This window comes from Lissotriton helveticus, chromosome 7 (assembly GCF_964261635.1).
Source record: "Lissotriton helveticus chromosome 7, aLisHel1.1, whole genome shotgun sequence".
Taxonomy (NCBI): domain Eukaryota; kingdom Metazoa; phylum Chordata; class Amphibia; order Caudata; family Salamandridae; genus Lissotriton; species Lissotriton helveticus.
This window is the reverse complement of record NC_136068.1, coordinates 138377024-138400262: the sequence shown is the minus strand read 5'-3', so window position 1 is coordinate 138400262 and position 23239 is coordinate 138377024. Positions and strand designations below refer to the sequence as shown.

The following is a 23239-nucleotide window of genomic DNA, read 5'->3' as shown; positions in this document are numbered from 1 at the left end:
CTGAGTTCAGGGATACCAAACTCGACATTGCACCATGCTCCCCGAGCCCGCTAGGATTATAGCATTAATAATCCTGGCAGCCCATTCTAACTGACGGAGAGCAGGTAACCTTACAATAGTGAAAAACGAATATGCCTGTAATTCACTATTAGGACATGCCAACCTTGTCAGGCTTGTCCTACCTTATGCTTACAATGCACCCTGCCCTTGGGCCTACCATAGGGGTGACTAACATGAAGTTAAGGGAAGGTTTAGGGACTGGCAAGTAGGTGTACTTGCGCAGTCTGCGTGACAGTACCAGACTGCACGTAGGTCTAGCAATGGCAGACCTGTAGACATACTTTTACTAGGCCGCTTCTGTGGGTGGCACAACACGTGGTGCAAGCCCACTAGCAACATTTGTATTTACAAGCCCTGGCACTCCTGGTGCACTCTGCTAGGGACTGACAGTAAACCAAATAAGCCAAACATGGAATTCAATCAATACAGCAATTTCACATAGGGAGCACTTGCACTGTGGCACTGATCAGCAAACAGAAAAAATGGAGGAAAGACTCATGCCAATGATGCCAGGTCTAACACTGTCTCCAAGCCAGACGATTCATATCGTCTAGTTTTGGACTACAGACACTTAAACTCCTGTTGCAAAACATTTGCAGTACAAAACTCACACAGTGCAGCACTAATGAATAACATTGTGCACAAAAAAAATAAAACGACATTAGATATCTCAAATGGCTTCTTTTGTTAAAACATTGCACTTGAAAGCAGGTATTTGACCGCTTTCTCAACAATGGGGTCGCAAAAACAATTCTGTCGACTCCCACAGGGATTCAAGAACAGCCCAGGATTATTCTCAGCAAGGGTAACAGAGTTACTACAAATATATGATGATGAGGCATTATCTTATGTCGATGACATCTATCTTACAGACGACGACCTGGAGACACACTTGAAAAGAGTGAACACCATAATACTTGGGTTCGCAGCTGAAGGGTACAAATTCAACTTTAAAGAGTCACGAATTGCTCACCTAACTGTCCTGTTTTTAGGATATGAATTATCAATTGAAGGCAAAAGCCTAGCAGACAACTTCTTAGAGAAGTGTGCTGTACTCCAAGCACCAAAAACGCAGAAAAACTTACAATCAATACTAGGTTTCCTGAATTTCGGAAGAACATACATTCTAAATTATGCAGAGAGGGTTAAACCTCTCTACGAATAAATAAAACCTGATTTCAAACAAATCAATTGGACTCAGAAACACACAGAAATTTTAAGATCATTACAAACAGACATGTTAACTTAAACAAAACTGCAAACACGCGCAAACGAACGCAACCTTGTAATCCGAGTCATCCCAGGAAGATGCGGATTCACGTACCTGACCTCTAATGAGGGAGAAACGGTACCAATAGCTTACAAATCACACTTGTACACACAAGCTGAAATGAAATTCAGCTCTACTGAAAAAATTCTAACAGCGGTTCAAACTGCTGTAGCAAAAGAAAGAGCCCTAGTCCAAGGGAGAAACATATCTGTATTAACAGCAGAATCAGCCCTTGAGGCAGTAACAAGACCCCGCAATCCGCTGTGGCATTAGATCCAAAATGGATACAATGGGAAAATTATCTTGCTGCAGAAGACGTGAAACACGCATTTGATCCGAAAATGAAAAAACTAGAAAATCTGGAATACGAACATGAATATCCTCTGCCAATCGAAATTCTGCCTCTAGAACAGTATACCTGTGTAATCTACACGGACAGATTTGCACAACACTACGATGTGGATAAAAAATCTTACAATGCAGCGTGCGCGATTGTTAAAGGTCGCTGGCGCTTAGGTAAATTCAGACCGATAATCACCAAAACTGAATCACTCAGAAACTGTACAGCTCAGCGAGCTGAAATAAGGTCTTTAAAGATGGCGCTTGAAAATGCCGATCGCGAATTCCCGACACTAATAGTGTGCGATTCGCATTATTGCGTCCAGTCTTACAATAATGACATGCAGACATGGATCAAAAACGGTTACAAAGATGAGACTGGTGCCACAATGAAGCATAAAAAGCTTTGGGAACAAGTAGTTCTTTTAGAGAAAGAGCTACAAAAGACTCACGTGATACATACACTGAGTCATCAGCGTGATGGCGTTTACGTTGCAGGGAATTCATTGGCTAACAAAGCCATAGCGGCAGTGGTTCAACCGGCTTCCATAGTCACAAAAAAGCGTACTAAAAAACAAATAGACGGTGAAACGCTACTAGCAGTAAAAGCCTCAATGAAAGGCAACTATGCGGCGTTACCACTAAATTATCCACTTGGAAATAAATACATAATTGATGCAAACTCCTTTCCTTTTGCTCAAATCCCTGGAGTGGGGGATAGAGTAATTCCAAACAGGAACCGGAGGGCTTACTTGATTCAAGAAGCACATATGGGACAGGGTCTGAGGCACCAAGAGATCTTGACATCTGTAATAGAATTACAATCACAATACTGGTGGCCGGGGATGTGCGTGCAAATTTACAACTTTGCAACTAATTGTTAGAACTACAATAGAAATCGCAGTTGTGAACCGGACCAGACACCTCTATTAGAAAGCATCAGGCTATCTATACGCAGAAATGCTACGCAGAAATCCAGCTGGAGAAATGCGATCCCATAATTATTAAGACGAAATTCACTTAAGATGTAGGCCCCAGCGCTCGGCTGACACCAGAACTGTTATAAAAGATTTGCGAGTCTTTATCGGCACATACGCAATTGGCATGCTACATTCTGACAAGGGTCCTGCGTTTAGCTCTCGAGCTTACAAAGAGGCCATGGCCAGCATGGGCATTGCATTGCGGTATTCTTCTCCCTTCCATCCTGAGGGAAATGCGGTAGTGGAAAGAAAAAACCGTGACATAAAGCAATCTATAACGGCGAGGGTATTAGGTTCGGGTGATGGGTGGGTCAAACATCTAACAAGTGTCCAACGTAGTCTTAACAATCTGCCAAGAAATTCTCTAAAAGGTATCAGTCCTTACGAACTATTGTTCGGCACTAGAATGAAAATCCAGGACTTAGATTGTCAGACTTCAGTGGTGAAAGAAAAAGCCTTTGAAATCAAAGATCGTTTGGCTGTTTTACAGGACTTAAATGAAACAAGAAGAAGTCTAAGTAACACAAAGTTAAAGCCAACAGCCACTGAAGAAAAACCACCTGTCCCAGCAAGACCTGTCTGGATTCCAAAGATTGGGGATCTAGTCAGAGAGAAGATCGCGGTGAAGAAGGAATTTGGGCCTTCTTACAGAAAAGCAGTACTTGTCTTAGCTGTCAGCGGAACAAGATCAGTAGTACTACCGCTCCTTGCTGGTATAAAGGAGAACAGAGTTGTATCAATCGACCTGGTAAAACCACAATCATATGGCCAATAATAAGTAGTAGGCCCAGTGGACTCCCAAGAAGTAGCAGAAGACCAAACCTTGATACAATCCAAGAGGTTCAAACTGAAAGACTAATCACTTTTGATAAACCTGCAGTAAATAAACAAGCATTTACAATGCAATGGTCTCGGCATTATTAAAGGTAGAGCTATTGGCATTGCTCATGACATATATATATATATATTTTTTTAATCTTAAATAAATGGCATTGTCATTTACATTGATTTCCAAAAAGGGGACACTGTTCCTAATGCAGGGTGCAAAAGTCACCAATGCATGAGGGTGCTAAAAGTCACCCAAATATGAAAAAAGAAACTAATAAAAGAGAAAAACAGAATCCCTAGGTAAAGAGACCCACAGAAAACAGGGAAATCATTTTGTGTCCTCTGTTGCCCTCGCACACCTCGAAAGGTGTCATGCTTCATCATCGGGCAGTTGCTCCTCGTAGGGCCGGCGCTGCAATTCCCTACGGGTCCCCCGAAGAGTCTCTTTGTCGGAGATCTTTTTTAGGACTGCCGGATGGTGCATGCGGGTGTGCGGGGTGATGGGTCAAAAAAAGGGTTAAATAGTGCGTGCAAGTGTAGTATAAGATTCATAATGGGTAACCATGCAGCGAATATTTTAATAGTGTACTCTGAGCAGACTTATCTGCTAAATAAAATCTAGCCCCAGTGGCATACTATGCCCGGGTATAGAGAGACATAGGTCAACATGTTTCGCGCCTGCGTCGCCTTAAGGGTCGTTGGCGCTTCGTCAGGACCAGAATTATAAAATGTAAAGTGCACGTGAAAGACAAATTTAAAATACCCTCATAATCGATCAGGGCGGGCAGTAACCTGTATAACCAACATCTGGCTACAGCTGTATGTTGTAACCGCTCCTGATCAGTACCTCGCTATACTGAGGAAAACCATCTGCTGACATCAGGCAATGGACTCACCCCTCTACCACGATCTAAAGTCGGGTGCTGTCATTTACATTGCCAATAGCTTAATCGTTAAATAAATGGCATTGTCATTTGCAATGCCAATAGGTTAATCGCTCGCAAATGCATGACCTATTGCATTTACACACACACAGAGTCACACACACACACCCACCCAGAGCCACACACACACACACACACACACACACACCCAGAGCCACACACATACACACCCAGAGCCACACACACACCCAGAGCCACACACACACACCCAGAGCCACACACACACACACACACAGAGCCACACACACACACACCCAGAGCCACACACACACCCAGAGCCACACACACACCCAGAGCCACACACACACCCAGAGCCACACACACACACACACACCCAGAGCCACACACACACACACACCCAGAGCCACACACACACACACCCAGAGCCACACACACACACACCCAGAGCCACACACACACACCCAGAGCCACACACACCCAGAGCCACACACACACACAGGAGAGCAAGCACGGCGAGAGGGCAGGGAAGCAAGCACAGCAAGGGGGCAGGAAAACAAGCACAGCCAGGGGTCAGGGGAGCAAGCACAGCCAGGGGGCAGGGAAGCAAGCACAGCCAGGGGGCAGGGAAGCAAGCACAGCCAGGGGGCAGGGAAGCAAGCACAGCCAGGGGGCAGGGAAGCAAGCACAGCCAGGGGGCAGGGAAGCAAGCACAGCCAGGGGGCGGGGAAGCAAGCACAGCCAGGGGGCGGGGAAGCAAGCACAGCCAGGGGCGGGGAAGCAAGCACAGCCAGGGGGCAGGTAAGCAAGCACAGCCAGGGGGTATGGGAGCAAGCACAGACTGCTTTTGCCTGTCTCTAAAATACCCTTGTTGCTCAAAACAGCCATCCTATATTGGAAAGCTACATTGAAATACACCAAATACATACATAAAATACATACATAAACTGTTTGACTATAGCAAGTACAATGGAAAAGTCATATGTCACTGAATGTAAGATTGGAAGACCAACTGTGTATTATGTTGATGATTCCTGAAACCTATAATAATGCTATGCTCGATTGTAATGATTACATGAATAAAACCAATAAAAGTATGTTTAAAAAAAGCTAGTAGCTATTTTCTTTTATGTTGTGTGCACACCAGAGCTCACAGGCCAGAGTATTGTGCTGAGTGGGCCTCCTGCAGCTTGCGGGCCGCAGCACCACAGGGCCTGTGGGACCTGTGTTACACTACTATGTTTAGAGGGGGCTGGGTGAGTGCTCAAAGATTTATGCATTGTTCTCACTAATCATGGTTCACATATTGAGATTAACTTAACCTTTTTTTGTCGAAACCCTACCCTGCAGATATGAAATATGCCTTTATCTATGAGTTTGTACTCAACCACTGTCAGGGATCCCAAGAAATGATAAGGAAAGAAAATACATGCCATACAAAGTAAAATTCAGCAGTTTTAAGGATTCTCTAGAGCAGGGGTACTCCTAGTACGGCCCGCGGGCCGCCGGCGGCCCGGCAAGCCTTCCTTGGCGGCCCGCGGACCTTGCAATCATACCTGTGCTTAAAAAAATAATGTTAGCAAACACCGCCGCAGCAGCGCTTGACTAAGACGACTCCGAGACTGATAATCAGCAGCGCTTGACTAAGACGACTCCGAGACTGATAATCACCGCTCCCCCGGCCCCCACAGAGCAGAGGCTTTGTTGTATTTCACCTCTTAGCGCCCCTGCATCTCCACTCTGACAATCCCTGCTCCCAGGGCCCCCACAAAGCAGAGTGGAGATGCAGGGGCGCTAAGAGATGAAATACGACAAAGCCTCTGCTCTGTGGGGCCGGGCGAGAGGTGATTGTCAGAGTGGAGATGCAGGGGCGCTACAACAAAGCCTCAATAACATGTAAATGGTCTTTTAAAGACCTGCTAAGTACTTCGGTGCGGCTGTCTGGGTGTGTGCGCTGAGGAAACTGTCTCAGCCCGGGCTGAAGGCTGACACAGACAGACACACACACAGTGAGATGACAGAGGGGGAGGGAGAGGGAGGGCAGGAGGGAGAGGGAGGGCAGGAGGGAGAGAGAGGGCAGGAGGGAGAGAGAGGGCAGGAGGGAGAGAGAGGGCACGAGGGAGAGAGAGATGGAGAGGAAGGGCAGGAGGAAAGGGTGGCCAGGAGGAAAGGGTGGGCAGGAGGAAAGGGTGGGCAGGAGGAAAGGGCGGGCAGGAGGAAAGGGGGGGGGCAGGAGAGAGAGGGCAGGCAGGAGAGAGAGGGCAGGCAGGAGAGAGAGGGCAGAAGGGAGAGGGAGGGCAGAAGGGAGAGGGAGGGCAGAAGGGAGAGGGAGGGCAGAAGGGAGAGGGAGGGCAGGAGAGGGAGGGCAGGAGGGAGAGGGAGGGCAGGAGGGAGAGGGAGGGCAGGAGGGAGAGGGAGGGAGAGTGAGGGCAGGAGGGAGAGGGAGGGCAGGAGGGAGAGGGAGGGCAGGAGGGAGAGGGAGGGCAGAAGGGAGAGGGAGGGCAGAAGGGAGAGGGAGGGCAGAAGGGAGAGGGAGGGCAGGAGAGGGAGGGCAGGAGGGAGGGCAGGAGGGAGAGGGAGGGAGAGTGAGGGCAGGAGGGAGAGGGAGGGCAGGAGGGAGAGGGAGGGCAGGAGGGAGAGGAAGGGCAGGAGGGAGAGGGAGGGCAGGAGGGAGAGGGAGGGCAGGAGGGAGAGTGAGGGCAGGATGGAGAGAGGGCAGGAGGGAGAGGGAGGGCAGGGGGGGAGAGAGATTGAGAGGGAGGGCAGGAGGGAGAGGGAGGGCAGGAGGGAGAGAGATGGAGAGAGAGATGGAGAGAGAGGGCAGGAGGGTGAGAGAGGGCAGGAGGGAGAGAGAGGGCAGGAGGGAGAGAAGAGGGCAGGAGGAAGAGAGAGATGGAGAGGGAGGGCAGGAGGAAAGGGTGGGCAGGAGGAAAGGGTGGGCAGGAGGGAGAGAGAGGGCAGGATGGAGAGGGAGGGCAGGATGGAGAGGGAGGGCAGGATGGAGAGGGAGGGCAGGATGGAGAGAGGGCAGGAGGGAGGGCAGGAGGGAGAGAGAGATTGAGAGGGAGGGCAGGAGGGAGAGGGAGGGCAGGAGGGAGAGAGAGATGGAGAGAGAGGGCAGGAGGGAGAGAGAGATGAAGAGGGAGGGCAGGAGGGAGTGGGAGGGCATGATGGAGAGGGAGGGCAGGAGGGAGGGCAGGATGGAGAGGGAGGGCAGGATGGAGAGGGAGGGCAGGATGGATAGAGAGATGGAGAGGGAGGGCAGGAGGTAGAGGGAGGGCATGATGGAGAAGGAGGGCAGGATGGAGAGGGAGGGCAGGATGGAGAGGGCAGGATGGAGAAGGAGGGCAGGAGGGAGAGAGAGATGGAGCACAGGAGGGAGAGGGAGCACAGGAGGGAGAAAGATACACACGGGAGGGCTGATTTAAACCTACACAAAACAATGCCTCACATTTCTGGTCTGAGGATAATCCCTCGGGAACTCAGGTGGCTTTTGTTTATTCGTCATTACTAAAAGGACAACACCAGAATATGTGAGTAAAAGTTTCATGTGCAGTATCTTAATGTGAACCGCTCCTTTCATTCTTGATTTCAGTGACATCTTATTTCTCCTTAAATCAGCATTAATTATTGCCGAAAGATGTTTTTTTAATGAAAGAGTTTACTTGTTTCACAAAGTACTTTAGCCCCATTAAAATAACTTGCAGACAACTTCCTAAAAACGAGTTTGCATAGACTTATTCTGAGAAAAATGTCTTAAAGGTTACCTGGCAGTGAGGAGGCCCGGGACCTTTGAAGTTCTGCCGGATTGAGAGCCCTGCACTTGAGTACGGGCGTGCGGCCAGGGGCAGTGGACAGCCGGCTCGTTCTGCCTCTTCATCTCTTCTTCGCCAAACGTGCAGGCCTATTGGGGGCTCGGTGGTCTTTTCGGGACACACGGGGGCGGCCTATGCTCCCGCTATTGTTTGGGGGTCTATTGTGAGTGGCTCCATGACGGGCTCCGGGGCATGTGCGGCGGTTGTGGTTTCGGGACCCTTGGGTTCCATATCGGGTCCGGAGCCCTGTTTAAAAAAAAATAGATAAAATGAAACCCCCGGAGCCCCGTGGTGCTCCATGCAGAGCTCCGGGGTGTTGAGGGCTCTTGCGCACCCGTTGCTAAGTAGTAGGGCTCGAGGTCCCGTATTAAATACAAAGCCCCGGAGCCCTGCTGAGTGCCATGCGGGCTCCGTGGCATGTACAGCGGTTGTGGGGTCTCCGTGGTGGTGCTCTTGGGCTCTAGGCCCCGTTAAAAAAAAAAAATGAAACCCCGGAGCCTGAGGTGCTCCATGCGGAGCTCCGGGGTTTTGAGGCGGCGTTAGAGGCTCCTGTGCCCCTGTTGCGGCGTGGTAGGGCTCGAGGTCCCGTTTTGAAACATGAAGCCCCGCTGGGCGCCATGCATACTCCGGGGCATGTGCGGCGGTGGTGGGGCGCGAGGCTCATTTTGTTTTTAAAATTGATGGGAGCGAGGCGCCTGCCAAGACACGGGGCTCTAAGCTGAGGAGGAGTGACGGGGGTCTGCATCAAGGGACAGGGCAGCTGGCACGCCGTGCGGGCGCAAAGGCTGGCGCGGGGCGCACGGTACCTTCCTCCGCAGACTTCATGCTGCCAAGGCGCGAGTAGAGGGCGGCGTGCAGCTCCAGGGCTCCTGCGGGGCGAGGGGCATCCACAGCCCGAGCCAGTCCCAGCCTCCTCCCGGCAGAGATTCGGACAGTTGACCGCGCGCCTCTCAGAAGTTTACTCTGACTGGAAGTCACTGCACCGTAGAGAGCCGGCTGGGGCAGCGGTGCACCGTTGTCACTGGCAGCACCCGGGCGGCCTGGAGAGCGGCGGGTGACTCACTTGCCACGAGCAGGGTGGCAGCGGGAGCAAGGTGACTTGTTTGTATAGCGCTGCTTAGCGCACACGCCAAACTGAACGAGGCGCTGCCGGTGTGTGAGAGGGAAGGAAAGTGGGATTCTGGGCGGTACCGTGATATTTGCAAGGTCACACGGTGATGGCACGCAGAGAAGCCAGGATTTCAGTGCCATGTTTGTGGTTTTCGAACCCTGGTTTAGCTGGTAACCAACAAGCGCTGCGAGACCGCTCCTGCGCTAGAAGTGTGCTATACTGCACATGCCGTCTCATACATGAGACAGGACAGGAACAGACTAATTTGCATATAGCCAGGTTCTGAACTGGGATGGTGCAATGAGCTAAAAAATAGGTGATGGATTAAAACCATGATCTCTTGACTTGGTAAGAGTATTCTGCATCATTCAGAAACTCTGTCCATCACCACCCCCTTTTTCCAAAATCGATTTTATCCACACTATGTGTGGGAGGGTATACTCAGACGTGAGTCCCTTGCTCATTGCACCATCAGGATTCAAGCAAGCCGGACTGACGAAGGCTGTGATGCCAGAAACCGGTCTCCGGAAGCTTGTCTCCTTCCCAGTATAAGAATTGGCTTGGTAGTTTGGTTTGCCCTGTTCCCATCTTGCACTGGGACAGGAACAGACTAATTTGCATATAGCCAGGTTCTGAACTGGGATGGTGCAATGAGCTAAAAAATAGGTGATGGATTAAAACCATGATCTCTTGACTTGGTAAGAGTATTCTGCATCATTCAGAAACTCTGTCCATCACCACCCCCTTTTTCCAAAATCGGTCTCATACATGAGTCACTAGCCGCTGCTCCACACGTGACTTCCGCGCACTGACTCTGTCAGCTGGCAGCGCGCGTCCTTCCTCCCTGGGCGGCGAGCTCTCCTTCAGGGCAGTGTGGGCAGCTGTGCCCTCTGGTTTCCTTCTGGGGGTAGAGTTGAGGGAGTGAAGGCTGATGGAGATGGCAGGACACATGGCGCGGGACATACTGCGCAAACGGGGATGGGGGGATAAACAGCGCACACGAGCTACAGAGGACACGAACAGCGGGAGCGGGAGGGGGAGGGGGCGGGAACGAAGACAGCGGGAGCCAAGGAGAGCGGGAGCAGCGCACAGCGGGAGGGGGCGGGAAAGAGGACAGCGGGAGCAGGCGACCTACCTCATCTTTAACAAACAGCAAAATGGCGGCCTCAAAGCTCGAAACATTTTCGGATTCGGGGGCGTGTTTTGCTGTCCTGAGTGACGGACAACGTCACGAGCTAAAGAACAGCAAAACTTACGCCCCCGAATCCGAAAAAGACGGGGCTTGTTTGGAGTACCTCCCTTCTCTTCCAATGGCTGGCCTCCGTTTAGGAAGCCAGCCAATGGAAGCGAACGGAGCTGAGAGGTGGGTCTAAACTGCCCTACTATACAACATAAGATCTCCGGACCGGAAGCTGCTTCGCAGCGTATAGGTCCCTCGACCTAAAAAGGACTATGCAACAAGGCCATGGAACTTGTGCCTCTTGAAACCCAAATTGCAACAGTTCGTTAAGAAACACCTGTCTACAATGATGTAGCTACAGACTATACTAATGTGACGAAAGAAGATTCAAAGACTAAAGAAAATCCGGAAGCAATTCCAATAATTGATCATTTCAATGACTTTTCTGATGATCCAAGTGAACATGAAGAAACGCCAGCAACAAAAAGTTTTAAACAAAAAATGACTGAACTCTTTCATCAACTCAAAGATACATATCTGATTTCACCATGGATTGAATTTTGGATTGTGTTAGGTGTACTTTTCCTCCTGCTTTGGCTCATGATAGTTTTATGTTTGGGTAGATTTATTGATGGAGAATATAGTACAATGGACACAGCAAGTCAGAACATCAACTTGGTCCTAAAGCCTCACAGATCCTCTCACATCGAGAAAAGAGAACAGTCATCAGTGAACATCACAGCCAATCCAATACCCGGTGGGGTAGCATGGGACAAAACGGATTATGAAATCTATGGCCCGATTGAGCTCTTGAAATATCCACCTCAGTTCAAGGTTTCATTGAGTGACTTTGTGACACCAAGTACTTTCTCTGATGATTGGGACTTTGAAAATATTAATAATATGATGTCAGATTTAGTAATGTCAGCAAAATTCACAGAACAAGATTATTTGCAGGGCTCAGCAAACTATGAAGAAATGTACTGTTATAATCATTATGGTCATCACTATTTGCACAAATCTGCTAATCCTAGAAATGTTTTTACTTATAACCAATGGGAACATTGTCCAACACCGCCAAAATGCAGCTCGAAAACATTTTATGAGAAATTCCCATACTTCTCAGGGTTTAACACAACTGATCCAGAAACGTTTTATTTCAAAATGTTAAATAAGACAGGAATGAAAAATATGTTGACAGATACTAAATTGATTTATTCTAAAACATTTTATGAAAAAATGGTTACATTTGGTTTTGAATTTTGGAAAAACAATATTGAAACAAAAACCATCTGGGGTACAAAAGAGTAGCAGGTACAAGGTCTAGAAGCATTATTTAGAGCCTGCATGATCCCAGAACAGATAATATTCCTGAATGACACCATTCAGCAAACAACCTGTCTTGGTTTAGCCAAGATAAAAGACTTAAACAAACCGTCTATTCCAAAGCCCATAACTGATAGTAATAGCACTACAGATGTGGAGATAGACGTATCCCATATTTTACACCAAAACAGAACAAATCCTGATTGGAAAAAATGGTTGATCTGGCCCACAGACACAAATAACTGTCAAGATAGATTCCTGAACAAAACACAGGGGTTCAAACAGACCAGGTCAGACCCAAGATATTCCCAGAGACAACATCCAGGGATAGTTACAACATACAGTGTAGGGAAACTATGCCTCGAGTGGCTACAAAAATCCACACTGGCTGAAATTAAGCAACACTTGACTTTACTTAAAGACGGTGCTGACTTGCGAGTTTTCATACTGGGACCTCGCAAACAGCGTCAAAAACGTTTCATATACGCCGGTATATACGCTGCTCACAACGAAGCTTGGAAAGTGACGCAAATTGAAACTGCAGAAAAAATACGAGAAATTGATCGTATTAATTTGGAAAAATCACTTTCTGTAGTGGACAATGGGTTAACGACTCTGTCCTCCAGAATTTATTCACTGGACAGCATTGTATCCTCTGCTATTGATATAATAGAGCAGGACTTGCTAATGTTACAACATGGCCAGTCCCAATTACGTTCTATTGTACAGCTAGGCTGGACGTTACAAAACTTGCGTTCAGGCTACGTGCCATGGCGTCTAATCAACACAACGTCATTATTTTCTATCTTTAACCTTACTGATAAACAAATCAGTTTGGCACAAAAAGGAGCAGACTATACGATTCTGAGCATTGAAAAACTTGAGAGATTACCATTGACAATGTCAGCAAGACCTGTCATTGAATGGATAATACATGGTACAATTACAATTCCGATAACAACTTTTCAGTTTCAGTATTGCCAAAAGTATATACCAGCAGGCCTGTATGAAAGGTTGGGTAAAGGATACATCAAGTCAACCTGGAATTTACCTTATACACACAAATGTTATAGTGAACGAAAAAAGGAAGTATTTCTTAGTGGTAACAATTGTAAAAAATCACTAAGCGGTACACTTCTGTGTCAAGGTATTAATTTGCATGGAGCCTGCGAAGGTTCATCAAATAACCTTTCATGTCACCTGCATGGCACTCCTGCAACACAGCTAGAGCCATTTTTCAGACAGCTTTCCAACGGCAGCTACGTTCTAATAAGTGACCACAGCTGTTGTGGCATGTTGCCAGGAAAAGCCTATCCAGTAACCGTTCGTCCAGGGTCATTTGCTGTATGCAAGTACTGTATCCAAACAGCAATCCAGACATGGAGGCGGCAATATGGCCTTCTTTGAATATCTCTTTTATTCGAATTGATACTTTAAGCAGAATGAAGTCTATTCTTTTACAGACAACTGTGCCTTTAACCTCGTCCAAAGAGACGTATGATCTGCAAGTTGCAAGGACAGCTGCAGAGATACATTCCCTATTATCGACAAATTGCCCCGTGCATTTCATAGAAATGTTAAGCCAAATCTTAAACATGTCAGATACCAGTGGCATCGCACATGTATTTAAGACAGTTTTTTCGGGACTGTTGGCACCCTTTGAAACAGTTCTGGGCATTTTCCCGAATTTTGTGCATTCAGTATTCGGCGGCCTGCCTCTTCTTTTGGGACTCGTAGCAGAAATTTTATTTTGGTTCCTTCTGCTCTGATATGGCAAGCCCAGCCACAGAGAAAACTCAGGCAACAATGGAAGAAATGATCCTAGCTATACGATACCGAGAACGGGTCACTAAAGTCCTCGGCTTTGCCCGGCTAAGAGATCTGAGTACTACCTGGTTTCTTTCATTCAGACCAATCTGGCAAGATTGCATCTTACCTGTGCTTCGATGTCTGCTATGCGGAGAAGAATGCGTGTTGGATGTCTGTCTTACACTACCATCAGCAGTACCTATGGATATCGATACTTTGCTTGGTTCGGTAACGGCTCATGCAACGTGTTGTCCCCAGCGGCTACCTATTCTGATGACGGCATTCGTTGAGACTTCACCATTACGAGTAGGTGGCGGTGAAGTACGAGATGAAAGCAGCACCACACAGGTACAGTTTTTGATAAACAACACTACTGAAATCATTTGGAACTATTTTTCCCCTGAAAGCGAAATTATTTTTTCCACTTCTAAAATATTTACTTTTTTCTGGCACATGGTACTCTGCTTAAAGTAGAACTATTCTTAGAGAACAGAGCTTCTATTTTTAGAGACACTAGAGACAATATTTTACCTCAGCCTCTAGCACAGGTACAGTATTGTATAAATATGTGATGAAATGGTTTTGACCTTCTTTTCTGTATTAAGAGCCATTTCATAAATGTAATTTTCGCAATTCATTCAGCCAATATTTATATATGCATTTCCTGAATGATAACACTGCTTGAAAACCGTACAGTATAAATACTCATTTTCGTGTATATACCATACACCATTTCAAATGCAATTTATGTATTTTGGGGTGGGTTGGAAAACACATGCATCGTTATATGTTTAGTATTACTTAGTATTTAGTAATGATGGACATTAATACGTGGAGTGGGTGTTGTGAATCTATCTAGGACCCTAATTAGATATCCCCGATTCATGCCCTTATATGGTTATAACAAAACATATCCTTATAAAGGCGTAAGAATCATGTCCATATTTAGTAATAGCTAATGCAGTCCAAATACGGCAAGGCTACTCCCATAGTCTCCTAGAAAGTACAACGCGTTCTTTAAACAAACCAAGCCTCCAGCAGCCCGGTATATCCCCCTGCTTTTGTTTTGATTTGAACAAGAACTCCTGGAGTCCAGAAAGAACTGTTAGTTCTTAGTGACGTCTTATGTCTAACCTTACGTCAAACTCGGCACCTTTCAGGTATAAATATACCAACGTTGCCTTAAGCAAACACACAGTGGTTTGGAGCAGAGCGGCTATCTACTTGCCCGACGCCCAGCTGATGCGAGTGCCGAAGGAAGCCGACCCTCCCATTTGACGCACTGAGAGAGACGCTGTCTTTTCTCAAGCCGAGAAATTCCAGCTCCGGTGTTTCCAGTCACCCTTGCGGGTTGCTGGGAGATCGAGTCCCGAGAGAGAGATACAAGACCTCCTTCATTCTAGAACCAAGGTACGGAGCTGACTAAAACCTTGAGAGAATTCTTGATTCAGATTCTTGGCAAAAACCAACTTAACTTAAATTGCAACTTACTTACTCCTTCCCACGTATTAGGCTTAGGTCAGGTACACCGGGGTAGGCGTATCTTAGTAGCACCAGTTGAGTACGTTTAGCCAATGATTTTATGTATGTATATATTTTATCCGTTTTAAAGTATCATATGGCTCAGAAACCATATAAATGCTTTTACAGTATTATTTCATAATACTCCTTTTACTGTACGCACTTTACTTCATGATAAGTATTGCAATTGTGGCAATTCATTTCTCTTGCATGAGAAAGAAGACTGCTCAATAAATAACAACTTTTTATTGAAAACGCCCGTCTCTCTATTTCTCTGCACTCTGGTGAAATTAAGCATGCACGATTGACTGAGTGAAATAGTTGTCTATTGTTTTCACACGACTCTGGAGATATACTCCTTGTTCTGGAGGGAGCAAAGTTGTCATGTTTATGCGGTTGTCAGAAACTAATCCCTTCTTGTCTAATCAGGAAAGTTAACTCCTTCCTGAACATTCGAGAAAGTTTCTAGTGACCTCTGAGCTAGCTGGCAAACCTAATTAAGTCTAACATAGTCAGTAGAGACCTAGATGACCTCAGTCCTACCTCTAAACTGCTGTTTATGTTATTCCAATGCGCAGAGCCTATTGGGAATATACAGCCTGATTCATGTACGGGCCGTTTTGCGTGTCCCTAATAGCGATCAATAGCGACTCGCTATTGAGGAAACGCAAAACGGCATTCATGTACTTTTCTGAGAAAAAATAGCGACTCGCATGCGGGCGCTAAAGCCGTTAGCGACCCACCAAAAACGCAGAATAATCGCTATTTCCGGCTACCTGCGATCGGGATTGCGACTCGCAATCCCGATCGCACGAGATTGCGCTCGCAATCCCGATTGCACGGGATTGCGAGTCGCATTCTCGCGGGATCAGGAAAACGGGAAGACGCATTCCGAGCACCGTGATGACATCACAACCAGGAAGCAGCCAAATCCCACCCCCAAACACCACAGTGACGCTAACAGTTGACTGTCCACGACGGAAAGCTGCCACCAACCCGCCGTTTGCGCATCCCGACCCCGCCGAAATAGCGACCGCTATGGCAGAGGACCCGCAGGCAGGACCCAGCAACAGCGCTGGCCGAAAGCGCAAATTGAAATTTTCGGAACAGGAGCTGGAGAACCTCATAGAGGGTGTGGTGGCCAACCACGACCAGCTGTTTGGTGCAAACTCCCGGAGGGTCCCGGAGCAGGAGAAGAGGAGGATCTGGGTGGGGATTGCGGCAAGTGTGAACTCTGTGGGAGTTGCGGACAGGTCCCTTGAGGAATTAAAAAAGCGGTGGTACGACCTCCGAGGGCGTGCCAAGGAGAGGGTTGCGGAGCGCCTTGGTGAGGCATCAGGCACCGGAGGAGGTGGCCCGACTGTCCCACCCAACACCCCCCTGGAGGACCGGGTAGAGGACACGTTGGAGAGGGAGGCGTGTGTTGGCGTCACCCCTCTGGACTCCTCCCGCCCCACCCAAGACACCCAAGGTAAGTGGCATGCGACTGCGACCCTGTCCCTATGACCGCCCATGACCAAATAGGCTCACTCATTGGCCCTTAGTCATGCCGTGCATCAGGAAATGCCCTGAAGCATTGTGGGAGACGTAGTATGTCCACAATGTAGTACTACCACAATGCGGCCCGAAAGGTTCCAAAGTGCGCAAATACACAGCCACCCAGGGAATGACACCCAGCATGCATGTAACATCTGCACGTCTGTCAGTCACATGCACCTAATGAGTATCCACTTACCCTCACAGGTGCAGGAGATAGCAGCGACAGTGAGAGGCTGCTGATCGACGAGGAGGCCCAGGAGGAGGAATCCCTACCTGCCACCCAGCCACCAGCCACCAGCCCCTGCGCCAGCGCCAACACCAGCAGCCAGGCCACCCACCACACCTGCCGCATCCGCCTCAGGCCCACCGGCTGCCAAGGCCAGGCCACCCACCTTGCCTGCTGCATCCGCCTCAGGCCCACCGGCTGCCAAGGCCAGGCCACCCACCTTGCCTGCTGCATCCGCCTCAGGCCCACCGGCTGCCAAGGCCAGGCCACCCACCTTGCCTGCCGCATCCGCCTCAGGCCCACCGGCTGCCAAGGCCAGGCCACCCACCACACCTGCCGCATCCGCCTCAGGCCCACCGGCTGCCAGGGCCAGGCCACCCACCACACCTGCCGCACCTGCAACACCAGCTGCTGCAAGACCTGCAGCTCGTCCACCACCATCTGGGCCAGCCACATCGGCTACACAGCGGCCGACCACCAGGAGGGGCAATGGCCACTTCCACGCATGCATGAGTGTGGAGCGGCGCATGCTGCGTTTACACCAGCGCCAGTCGCAGCAGCAGGGAGCCATCCAGCTCCAGCTGCAGAAGATCGGCCGCAATGTTGCGGGAGTGGGCGACAGGGTGGACCGCATGACGGCGGCCATTGACCGCATGACGACGGCTATGGAACACAACACTGCTGCGCTGGTGAAGCACCGAAGTGTTGCTAGCAGGCGCCACCACCAGTTGCTGAGCCGGCTGTCCACCTACAGCCGCTCAAATTATGCCTCGGCAAATGCCACCACCCTGCTTGCGCGCCGCTCCTTAACCCAGCAGCACCAACTCGTCCAGTGCTGCGAAGATATCACCCGGGTGCTGGAGCACTTGACAACCGCGGTCACCGCACTGCACGCACCTGTGATTCCGGCAATTGTGGGGGGTGATGATGCTAGTGAGGGTGCCTCTAGTGTCAGCAGCCACTCTGCCACGCAGGCCCCCCCACCTAGGCGCAGCGCAAGGGGTGCTCCACCTCCAGCTGCCCAGGAAGAGGAAGAGGCTCCCAGGCGCCAGCAACTTGTGCGCCGGAGACGGCAATGACATTGTGACAGGGACACAGACGCAGGCTGAACTTAAGCCTGCAATGGAGCGTCCCATGCAGTATGCATGAATACTGCTTTTTGTATATAGTTATTACGAACACCCATTTATTTTTTTGTGATTCAAACAAATACATTTATTTTGGTGCACACATACGCCTTGTGTAATCATTACAGTTTGCATGCAATTGTGATATGTGGGGTGGGGGAAGGGGGTGGGCTAGAAATTGTTAGCTGTGATGTGGTTGCGACGTCTGTGGCCTTCAGCTGGGTTCTCCCCGCGTGCATGGTGCGCATGTGCTGGTGGCCGGTCGTCCCCCTCAGATTCACTGCCTGAGATGTCAACTGGTATCCGGCGCTTGGTTGCAATGTTATGAAGCATTGCACAGACAGCCACAATGCGGCAGCACGCTGCAGGACTGTAATACATGGCCCCACCTGTCTTGTGCAGTATACGGAACCTGCTCTTGAGCAGGCCAAATGTCCTTTCAATACAGTTCCTTGTCCGGATGTGCGCAACATTGTAGCGGCGTTGCTGAGGTGTGGCAGGGTTGAGGTAAGGGGTCAGGAGGTATTCCCGTAGGGCGTAGCCACTGTCACCTGAATGAGAGGAGCAGATGTTGATTGCCTGTGCAGCGCAGTTACTTCATAGCAATGTGACATTGTCGACAAAGTGTACTTACCAAGTAGGTGTCCTTCCCCAAACTCTCCCCTGATCAGTCGTGTGTGGAGTCCGCTGTGCCTGAAGATGAAGGAGTCATGGGTACTCCCTGGGTACTGGGCCACAATGTCAGTGATGATGGTCTTGGCATTGCAGACCATCTGTATGTTGAGGGAGTGGTACGACTTCCTGTTGCGGTACATATACTCCGTGCCAGCTGGTGGGCAGATGGCGACGTGGGTACAGTCTATGCAGCCAAGGACATGGGGAAAATGGGCAACATTATAAAATTGTAGTTTTGTGAGGTCCAAATCCTGTTGGCTGGTGGGAAATGTGATGTGCTGGTGGAGCTGGGTGAGCATGGCGTCAACAAAAGTGTGGAGGCAGCGTGACATGGTGGGCTGGGAAATCCCCCCAGCAGCGGCTACTATGCCCTGGAAACTGCCGGATGCCAGGAGGTGCAGGCTGCACAATACCTGCACATGTGTGGGCACAGAATTGTTTCGCCTTGTTGGGTGCTGCATGATGGGGTCGAGTTCTTGTATCAGCCAGGTGATCATTTCCCCATTCAGCCTGTATTTGGCATAAATCTGTTCTCTGGTTTGCCCCAGCAAGGTGACCCGCTGCCGGTAAATCCGTGCCTGCCTCATGCGTCTCCTCCGTGCTGCTCGCTGTAGCCTTCGCCGCCTCACCACCATGTACATCCCAGGCATTGTGGAACGCCTATTGCTGCTGCTGAATGTCCTTATGTGTGATTGGTCAGGCCTGGACCTGTTGGTGATTGGCTAACAGTTTTTCAAAATTTGGTTAATCATGGCTTTTATGGTTACCACCTGCTTTGAGTTGTCCTTAAATTGCGCCGCGCTAATGTGCGATTTAGCGATTTTTCGCTAATGTATTTCTTTCATGAATGCCGATTGAGACAGTATTGCGTTTCGCTATTCAATTCGCAGATTCCGTGGTTGGTCGCTATTTCATTTTCGCTAATGCTCGACTTCCCGGAGTCTGCGACTTTTACAGCGTAATCGCTATTCCGCTCGCTATTATTTTTTTGCGATTTCGCTATTTCGTACATGAATGCCGATTCCATGTTTTGCACCCGCAATTGCGTTTTCGCTGCCATTGCGGGCGCTATTTCGCTTCATGAATCAGGCTGATAGGAACTACACTACAGCATGTCCAGGAATAATACTGAATCGCTTATAATAAAAAAAAAAAAGTGTTGCAGAAGACTAACAAGCATTAAAAATGCAATAGGTCTCGCCTTTTGTTAAGTTAAAGCCATTTGCTTTGCTATACAATACCATTAGCAAAGCAAATGGCCTTAACTTAACCAAAGGCGAGACCTGTTGCATTTTCAATGCTTGTTATGAATCTCTTAAGGATGAATGACTACATTCCTGAGATTCGAAACTGTGACCTGCAGAGTTACGAATTGCAGGGCTCTGGCTCTTTAACCCACTGAGCTCAGTAACTGGTCAAAAATAGTCTCGCGCGAGAGATGCCCAGCACCCTCGCGCGCAGGCTTTGGCCAGTTTGAAAACGACAGATTTTGTCCTCAACATTTCAGGCGAAGGCGCTGCATCCCCATAATGTGTCAAACTTGGAAGAAGAAAGGGAGAGGCGGGGCTCTTTGAAGGCGCTTGTTTGAGCTCAGCCTGTTTGGTTAAACAATAGCGTTGCTAACGCAGCCGCCCGCTCGCCTGAGTCAGAGAGAGGAGCATCCAGGCGCCGCGCTTGTCCAGAGGAGGCGGCGCTGCTCAGCCCGCAACAGAGAGCGCGGCCCCCATGCAAAATCCGTGAAACGTGGGCTTTGGTCGCGGCTTCCCACTTCAACAATTTGTGTGATTCTGGGCAAATCATTTCCCCTTTTGCACTAATCTTGTAGCGTATAAGCCACAGGTGTTTAACAAGGTAGCATTAGGGTCCATACCATACTGATACAAAAAAATAAACCTAGCAAAAGCCGAAGGAAACGAGTGGTGCACACGAGCAGCCCACCTCTCTTTCCTTCTTTCATTTAGCTGCTTCCCTGTGAAATGGATCCAAAAAAGAAGCCTGCGAGTGGTGCGCGCGCGCCACAGCGAGACATGTGGTTTCAATTATCTCGCCCGTGTCTGGCCACGATAATTGAAACCACATGGCAGCGGTGCGTGTAACAGACACCAATAGGCCATTGGCGGAGCAATGCGCCTGCCTTTGACTAATTGCGTGCTGTCTTTGATAAAAGGACGCACGCAAAGGCCAATAGCGTGGCCCAAAAGGAAAAGCACACACATGAGCGTGTGCGATTCCTAGCTCTGTTTTCAAACCCCCTACATGAGGCGCGAGACCTAAAAAGGGCTAAAAGGGGCACAGGAAGAGAGGTGACCAGCATTTTCACGTTTCCTTCTTGAGGCTTAGTGAGGCTTCTGTCACAGCTTTTTTCGTGTTCCGAACAGATATTTTCATAAAAATATACCAGATCTACTTTTTTGGGGGGTGGGGGGGGGCTCCTTTCAAGACAAGCAATGGTCATAAGCCCATGCCAGTATCTCAGTTGCCTGCCTAAGGGTGCTTGTGCTATGCCATAGCCACTTGGGTCCCCCAGAGTGGCATTTCATTGTAACATGTTGCGATGTGCATGGAGAGAGGTTTCTACCAGAACCTACCCATTTGATGGAAGTTATAGAGCCTTATTATAAGTTTGGCGGTCCAGTGGACCGCCAAAACCATGATGGCAGTGCGTCTACTGCCGCAGTGGTGGTCCGACCGTACTATTACAAGTATTGCGATTTGACCACCATGGGACAGCTGCTGCCGCCAGTGATCCGCAATCCCTGGCAGTCTTGCAGCAGTCGGATGCTCCTAATCTGCTGGTGGTGCCTCTGCAGCACCGCCAAACATATTGGGAGTTTCCTCACTGCCATAGTTTAGTTTTCATGGTGGTGATCCCACCATAAAAATTGTGGAGGTGAAGAAACAAGGGGGCTCTACAGCGTCCCCTGTTGCCTCTGTGCCAGAGATGCATGCAGGGCAGCACATGGTGTGCCCCCCTGTATGCATGCACCCCCCAGTTCCTGCAGGGCATGACTTTCACAATCCATGCCATGCAGGAACTGTCTTTGACGCTCCAGTTGCGGCTCCTTTTTCGTAGGCACCACAGTGGGACTGCCAAGAACCGCCTGCAAGTGACAAAATAATGTAATCCGTTGGGCGGTTTCTTATGGCTTTGGCAGTCTTGGAACGGGGCAGCGACGTGGCGGCACTGCTCCAAGACTACCAAAGTCATAATAAGGCCCTTTGTCTTAATATGTGTATCTGTGTTTTTCAATGCCGTTTACAACAGACCTTGTTCTCTTGTTCCCCGAGGGATACAACTGTTGTGATAAAGGCACCCATTCCAAGAGAGAAGCCTCCATCACAATATTTATTGAGATTTGTATAGCAAAACATAGCAGCAGAGTACTGCACACAGTTAAGAGGAAGGAAGGGTTGAGGATGGCGAAGCCCTGCATACCAAAAAACACCTGTTCCCTAAATATGGCATCATAACACCTGTGAACAATAGGATTCTTTTGGATTGACACTATTTTATCTTAATCTGCTTGTGATTTCATCTTGTCCCGCCTTTCTCTGACCTATTTTCTCCTTGCACCTACAGATTTCTGGCTCCACATACGCCTATACTATCGGGATGTGCTAGTGAAGGAGTTCACAACCCGCACTGTGGAAGGCTGCAGAATCACACACCAACTCACACCAGCAGATGATGAGCACTTATATGGCCCTTCCTGCATTGAACAGCTTCCATTCCCTTCACCGCGGGCCATGAGTGTCTGTGGGTTTCCTGATTTCATCTTGGTCCTCGAACGCTTGCTTTCACACCTGGATCGAGGGGTATTGCTTTGGGTGGCGGGAGAAGGTGTCTTTGCAAAGCGTCAGTGTCAGGGGCGCGTCTACTGGAGCGGCCCGATGGCGCCCAGCAAGGACCAGCCTAACAAATTGGAGAGGGAGAAGACGTACAAACTGCTAGACACAATGCAGTTCCTGAAAGGTAAGTCAAGGCATTCAATTAAGCTGGCCAGACCCAGAACCCTTTATGGGAGGGTGTATGGTGGGTTGATAGCAGGGGCTATCTGAGAGGTTTGCCTGGAATCTGTAAGTCTGAAGAACTGGTGTCTGATGGTGGGTTATTTCATAGGCAGCTTTGTGTAGTCTGTAGAATACTATCTATAAAACAGAGTCCTTTCTCAGGCACTGTCATCTTTGTGCTTGAATGCTTGTTCTTGGTGTATAGCGTCTGACTCTTGTTTGGATTGTTTATGGTGGGTGATCTCTCTTGATGTGATATAAATCTTGTCTCAGGTTGGAGAAGTGCTGTCTCATGGGTACTGATTGCTTTCTTTGATTTAAGGAAATGCAGGGAGAGTCTTTTTTCTTACTATAGATTTTCTATATTTTACATTTTGAATATTAGGAACTGTTTCAAATATTGCCACCAAATCCCTTAGGGGTGAGAGTGTGTCTCTTTGGCATAATCTAGAACATTCATTTCTCTGTTGCTCAGTGTCCGGCTTGTTATAGAGCACCTTTACATTTCATAATGCCTGCG

The 23239-nt window shown here is 48.8% G+C and overlaps 1 protein-coding gene across 3 annotated transcripts in view; it reads left to right on the top strand.

Moving 5' to 3' along the window:
• Nucleotides 1–23239, top strand: part of LOC144768246 (interferon regulatory factor 4-like) — a 237736-nt gene that overhangs the window by 146823 nt on the left and 67674 nt on the right. For all 3 annotated transcript variants that reach the window (XM_078651763.1, XM_078651765.1, XM_078651764.1), the window contains one exon: nucleotides 22289–22681. In XM_078651763.1, coding sequence (XP_078507889.1) covers nucleotides 22289–22681 — 393 coding nt within the window. The remainder of the gene's footprint in view (nucleotides 1–22288; nucleotides 22682–23239) is intronic.